General features: G+C 47.3%; 1 protein-coding gene across 2 annotated transcripts in view; it reads left to right on the plus strand.

Moving 5' to 3' along the window:
* gad1a (glutamate decarboxylase 1a) overlaps positions 1-476 on the plus strand; it is a 46774-nt gene extending 46298 nt beyond the window's left edge. For both annotated transcript variants that reach the window (XM_056268974.1, XM_056268975.1), the window contains exon 16: positions 254-476. In XM_056268974.1, the coding sequence (XP_056124949.1) occupies positions 254-427 (174 nt within the window). In that variant the 3' untranslated portion in view covers positions 428-476. The remainder of the gene's footprint in view (positions 1-253) is intronic.
* The last annotated feature ends 6357 nt before the right edge of the window (positions 477-6833 follow it).

Consider the following 6833-nt stretch of genomic DNA (forward strand, 5'->3'; position numbering starts at 1 on the left):
TTCACAATATTGCTGTTTTTACTGTAATTTGGATCAAATAAATGCAGCCTTGGTGAGCATAAGACCTCTTTCAAAAACATAAAAAAGCAAATATTCCAAACTTTTGGCCGGTACGCTACATATTTCACCACAAAGAACTCACTTTATTTAGCATGGTTACCATAATGCTGTACAACAAAATACTAAAAATTACAAGTACTACAAAATACAAGTATAATACTGTAGTACTTTCCGTCTTGTGATTTCTATCTAGGTTGCCCCCAAGATCAAGGCAATGATGATGGAGTGTGGGACAACAATGGTGGGCTACCAGCCTCAGGGGGAGAAGGTCAACTTCTTCAGGATGGTCGTCTCCAATGCGGCTGTGACCAGGTCTGACATTGACTTCCTGATAGACGAGATAGAAAGACTGGCACTGGATTTATAGAGTGCGCAGGGTGGAAATCCAGTAGATTCGGTTGGAATATAGGAAATGGAGAAGAAATTCTGAAGCATTGCATTCCAGAGTATTAGACCAGTGAAGTGCTCTAAAATAATGAAACTCGCAGATGTTCTGGAATGTTCCACTAGGAAATTGAGCATTCCAGAATGTTAAGGTTATAATTTCATAATGAAGGACCAGAATGACATTATATGTCTTCTCCTCTTCACTTCTCCCAGTTGTCTTGTCTGTTGTGTTCTGTTCTTTCTTTTAACTGGAACTACTATACTCACGATAAACTGCACAAACAAGGAATGTTCAAGGTTGATTACCACAGAATTCAGAAATAATTTGTCCATCAATTTGTACAAAGAAACAAAAAATACCATGGAAATATGAGGAGAAAGGCATGACATCAGGGTCATAATACCACACTCCATTAAAAATATACTCAGAAATACGATTTAGACAACTCGCAGCTCAAATTTTACGCAGTTTTGTTCAGAATAATTAAGATGAGCGCATTAACAAAAATAATAATAATAGGTTCAAATTTGTGCTTTAAAACCTGTATGTCTTGCCCTATTGTAAGTGCATTAATTTAAACACAACATTTATGTACAAACTGAGCGATGAATCCACCTGGACCATCCAAGTCATTAAACAGTCAAATGCATACTGTAATTTCTTAGCTGTTATGTAATGACGATTAATTGAAGTGTGCACCATTGTACTAAGCGCTGTGTTTTTAGAATTTATGACTCTTTGTGCAAATAGTGATTGTTTGTGGCAAACATACATAACATGGTTTTACAGTAAGAAATGTTTGAATAGTGGTAATTAAATAGGGATATTTGATGAGATATTATTTATATCACAAGAATAATTGTGTGATAGAGATTACTCCTCTATTTATACCCTAAGTATTTTCATTTGTATTTTGACAGTAATTATTATTAACCAAAGACATGGAACAAAAATGATATTTCATTGTCAGTCTACATATATGTAACACTACACTATATGGCCAAAAGTATGTGGATTCTAATTAACCCTTAAAGGCACACCTCGAGTCTTTAGCGACCCGGGACGTCATTCGCTACCAGTCATTTCATTTTTTTAAAATGTTAGACGTCAACCTTCTTAGTATCTATTCATTATAAACAATATAACAAGGAAAGAATACAGTTATAAGAGAATGTCTGTTTTCTAATTAATTGTTTGTATAAAAAAAAAAGGTATAGTGACCCAAAGTCTCTAATAGTGTAAGTATTGTTGAATCTCTGATGACTCAATAAGTGCAATTCACCTTTATTCTGAAATGGCTCGGCGATTTACTGAATACGCGATTAGATATTAGTGTCACGGTCACTTGATGGTGGACCTGGTGGAGAAGCGGTCAGCGATCAAATGTTTGATTTTGAAGATATTGAAAATGATAGGTTTGAGAATATTTTTAAGATGAGCCAGATGCTGAATGTACTGGGAAATGAGCTCTGGCGAGGACAGGGATGATGGTAAAAGGCCTCCGCTCAAATTGAACACTTCCAAGTTCCAAACGTTAACAAGATATGCTTTCATTTATTCTTCTGTGATTATTAAACATCAAGAAAGTTTTATATTATTGCGGCGGTTAGAGATCCGTCCGTGTGATTGTGATATATATAGATCCGGGTCACTAAAGACCCGAATATGTAATAATGATTGGCGAAACATTCATGCATTTAAGAGTTAATGGGTTTGGTTATTCTGGTAATTCCAGTGAAGATGTTTTAATGCTACATCACAATGACATGTTGGTGCCAAAAACAGGGTCCATATCAATATGGTTTACAAAATCCCATAAACCACTCTGCCATACCCAACATCAGTGCCTTTGGCTATATAGTGTATCTAACTTAGTCTAAAAAAATCTATGTGTTATGATATTAATTTAACAGAGCATTTTATAACCATAGGGAATGGTTTACAACCAATGAATACACTTAAAAAAAAGAAAAGAATGCTAACAATAAAGTCTAAGTATTTATTTGGTTAAGAGAGAAGCACAGCAACATAACATTCCAGAAAGGGGAAATGTATTTTATTAGCTGCTATTTGTAGTATTAATAATTAGGTTTCATTTCTTCGGCATCGGCCAAACACAACAACACATTCCTGAATCAACAAACTATGCTAATATGTTGTGTACGCTATATGCTAACTTCAGTCCGCACTGTAGATGTAAAGCTAAAGATCTCTACATTAAAGGCCCTGAGTGTTTACTAGCCAAAAGATGTGCATTTGAAATGGCCTGCAGTATATGTGCAATATTGCTGTTCACTGTCACCAATACAAATAAACACTCAGCTTTAAAAATGTGGATTTGTTTTTGTGTTTATTAAGACATAGAACGCAGTGTTTTGTGTTATTATGGTTTCCTCATTGGATCGGTCCCTTCATAGACATGGTCCAGTGGCGAGGGCATCATTCGTTGTAACAGATAAGAAGCCATTCCACTCATTAGACTGCATAAGCTTCTGAATTTCCATGTTCCAGCTCATTTCACAGGGATTATCTGTGAATTTCACAGCCATTGGATGTAATGTTGAGACACAGCTGCAACTCACTAATCGAAATGCAATCACTACAAAACGCACCATTACCTTCTTCAAAAAGCTTCTTGTGGCAGATTTCAGCCAGCTTTTCAAGAACGCTCTCTGCCGTAAGTGAAAGTGTTTCGCCTAAGGATGGAGAAAAGAAACTCGGTATCTCATCTGATATCCAGCCTCTCTTTCCTCGATCTCCTCTGTCACTCTTCACTTCTCACATTATTAACCCTGAGCAGAGGGATCTCAGCAGTGAAGTGTTGCCAGTGACTTTGCTCATTATTTACCTCTTTAAAGATGTTTATTATAAAAGCCATCAGGCCTTGCTCTCTTTCATAAGCAAAGGAGGCCTGTGGGGAGCCTTTTGCTGGCTGGACGCCTTTTATCTGGGTTGGGGTAATGCAGGAGAAAGGTATACTTCTGTTTATCATCTCAAGCTGGGGTTCATCCTGCTGACTAAACGGTGTGATTTTCTGGCCAACGAAGAGACATGGAAAAAAAAACAGCATTGCACTCTTAAAAATAAAGGTTCCATAAGGGGTTTTTCACACTGATGCCATAGAAGAACTATTCAGTTCCCTTTCGTTGTCACTCCGAGTTCCGTCGGATGACGACGAATGGGGGTTTCGCTTAGAAGCCAATCAACTTCAAATACTTCAAAACGAGCCAATGGCAAAGAAATGCCATGGGTCTGCGGAATTTGCATAGCGTAACTCCGCCTCACCTCGTGAGTATATAAGGAGAACGCTGGCAGCAAATAGGCATGTTTTCGCTTTGGAGCCAAGTTAATCCTTCGTTCCACAAGCCATTCCTGAAATTGTCAGTTCTTCAAACGAGCAAGATTCTCTGGTGTTGGTGTGACGGCGATCTTCGGCGAGCGCGCACTTCCTGCTTATCTGTCTGTGGTTCGACAGCGAGTGTGTTTCTCCCCGAGCGCTTCAACACAATCAGGTTTCTATTCTCACAAAAGAGCTTGCACGTGGCACGTCTTTTTAAAGATGCCTCGCCCGTGCACTTCTGGTTGCGGTAGGCTGGTTGACGACTCTGATGGGCACGGGTGCTGCATAGTGTGTTTGGGCATTGATCACGCTAGAGCAGCACTCGTGGATGACTCATGTTCTCTCTGTGGGAACATGACCATCGCAGCATTACGGTCAAGACTCGGTGATCTCGCAAGAGTGAGGGTCCCCTCATCCACACCCCGATCTACTGACTCTAGAAATAGAGCTAGTACTTCGGCTGGTGGCCAGGGTGATCTGAGGGTGACGGTTTGGAACCAAGCGCCGACTATCAGTCCGTGCCCAGCCGCACCCTCTCCAATGCTGCAACCCGTGAGTGTTCAGGGGATTCCGGCGAGATCATCTTCGGGTGTCCCGCGGGTTTCCTTTGGCGCTCCAGAGGAAGATGCCATGTCTATTGCAGCATCACAAGGTGGGTCGGAGTCTGCTGGAAGTGAAGACTCATCACAGCTGCCGCCTTCGGGTGTGACTACAGTTGTGCCAGAGTCAGATCCAGAGATGACGGCCATGCTGTCTCGAGCCGCCGCGAGCATCGGGTTAGAGTGGAACCCTCCGCCCTGTCCCGAGCGCTCGCGGCTGGATGACTGGTATTTGGGTCAGGCTGCGGACCCCCGTCCGCGTCCGGCCCCGATACCTTTCTTCCCGGACGTGCATGATGAGATCTCGAAGTCCTGGAAGACTCCCATGTCTTCCCGTGACCGCTCGATGATCTCATCCGCCTTTCCTCCCCTCGATGAGGCCGCTGCCCGTGGGTACACTGGGCTTCCCCCGGTCGAACGCTCTGTTGCGATGCAACTGTGTCCTCAGAGCGCTTCGTCTCGTGGTGAGCCAAAGCACCCATCCAAAGCCTGTAGGTATTCGTCTACGTTAGTGGCGAAGTCCTACAGAGCTGCGGGACAGGCAGCCACCTCTTTGCATGCCATGGCCATTCTGCAGGTCTACCAGGCCCAGATGCTCAGGGACATGCACGAGGGTAGGACGGACCCAGGGCTCTTCAATGAGCTGCGTGCCGCCACCGACCTTGCTCTCCGAGCGACGAAGGTGACCGCACGCTCCCTGGGTTTGGTGATGTCCACAGCCGTGGTCCAGGAGAGACATCTTTGGCTTAATCTTGCCGATATGAAGGATGCCGAGCGGTCCCGGCTGCTCGACACCCCCATATCGCAAGATGGCCTTTTCGGCGGTGCAGTCGAGGACTTTGCCCAACAGTTCTCGACTGCGCAGAAACAGACTGAGGCTATCAAGCATATTCTGCCCCGACGGCCCGCTGCTGCCTCCACCCAGCCGACCGGGCAGAGTACTCAGTCTGTTCGCCGCCGAGGGCGCCCTCCTGCGACTCCCGCCCCTCCCGCCCGGCCCAAGCAGCAGCCTCCACCCGGGCCCGGTCGCGGAGGAAGTCGCAAGAAGGCGCCCCAGCCCTCTCCAGCCCCGCCCCCCGCTAAACGCCGGGCCAAGCGGCGCTCCTGAGACGGGCTGCTCAGGGATGACGTGTTTTTCTCAGGAGGTGGTTGCAGGACCACTCCTTCCCCCGGTGGAGGGCCGGGGGAGAATCTTTTGTTCTCCACTCCCCGCTGCTCACCCACGGGTGGGCAGTACCCTAATGTGGTTAAAGAAAGAAATAACACGTTCATCCCTGAGCACACAGAGTTCTTGGACGACACGGTGCGCCGCCCCCGGGCCGTGCACCCCTCGTCCTCCTCTGTCCCAGAGCCGGATGACAGTGCGTGCCGTCCCCGGACCGCACCACTCTCATCCCCCTCTGTCGCCAGACCCCTGGCAGAGCAGACCCCCGTGGAACGTTCGTCCTTCCCTGGTCTCCTCTGTCAGGGCGCGGTTCATGACTGCACCCCCACATCGGGCCGCTATGCCGTCCACGTCTGGGTCAGTCATACCGCCTCGCTGCCCCACCGACGGGAAGTCTGTGGTTCGCATGACCCCGCTGGTGCAGTCCTTGGGAGCTTGGTTAGAGCTTCCCAACCTGTCCCGCTGGGTCGCACGAACGATCAGGCTCGGCTACGCGATTCAGTTCGCGCGGTCTCCTCCCCGCTTCAGGGGAGTCCGCTCCACTTTGGTCGGTGGCAATGCCCCTATCATGAGAGCGGAGGTTGCTACCCTGCTGGCGAAGGGTGCGATCGAGACTGTCCCTCCAGCCGAAATGAGGTCCGGGTTTTACAGCCCCTACTTCATTGTCCCGAAGAAAACCGGTGGGTTACGGCCAATCCTGGACCTGCGCGTATTGAACCGCTCCCTTCACAGGCTGCCGTTCAAGATGCTCACCGCCAAACGCGTTTTCGAATGTGTGCGGCACCAGGATTGGTTTGCAGCGATCGACCTGAAGGACGCCTACTTTCATGTCTCCATTCTCCCTCGACACAGACCGTTCCTACGGTTTGCTTTCGAGGGACAGGCATATCAGTACGCAGTTCTCCCATTCGGGCTAGCCCTGTCCCCTCGTGTCTTCACGAAGGTCGTCGAGGCAGCCCTTGTTCCCCTCCGGGAACACAGGGTTCGCATTCTGAACTATCTCGACGACTGGCTGATTCTAGCTCACTCTCGGGATCAGCTTTGCGAACACAGGGATTTGGTACTCCGCCATGTAGCCCGTTTGGGCCTTCGGGTCAACTGGGAGAAGAGCAAACTTTGCCCCGTGCAGAGGATCTCTTTTCTCGGTATGGAGATCGACTCGGTCGCCATGTCCGCGCAGCTTACGAGCGAGCGCGCGCAGTCACTGCTGACTTGCCTGAGACAGTTCGAGGGCAAGAGTGCGGTTCCACTGAAACTCTTTCAGAGGCTCCTGGGGCATAT

Source organism: Rhinichthys klamathensis, unplaced genomic scaffold (assembly GCF_029890125.1).
Source record: "Rhinichthys klamathensis goyatoka isolate OS25496 unplaced genomic scaffold, OSU_Roscu_1.1 h1tg000279l_1, whole genome shotgun sequence".
Taxonomy (NCBI): domain Eukaryota; kingdom Metazoa; phylum Chordata; class Actinopteri; order Cypriniformes; family Leuciscidae; genus Rhinichthys; species Rhinichthys klamathensis.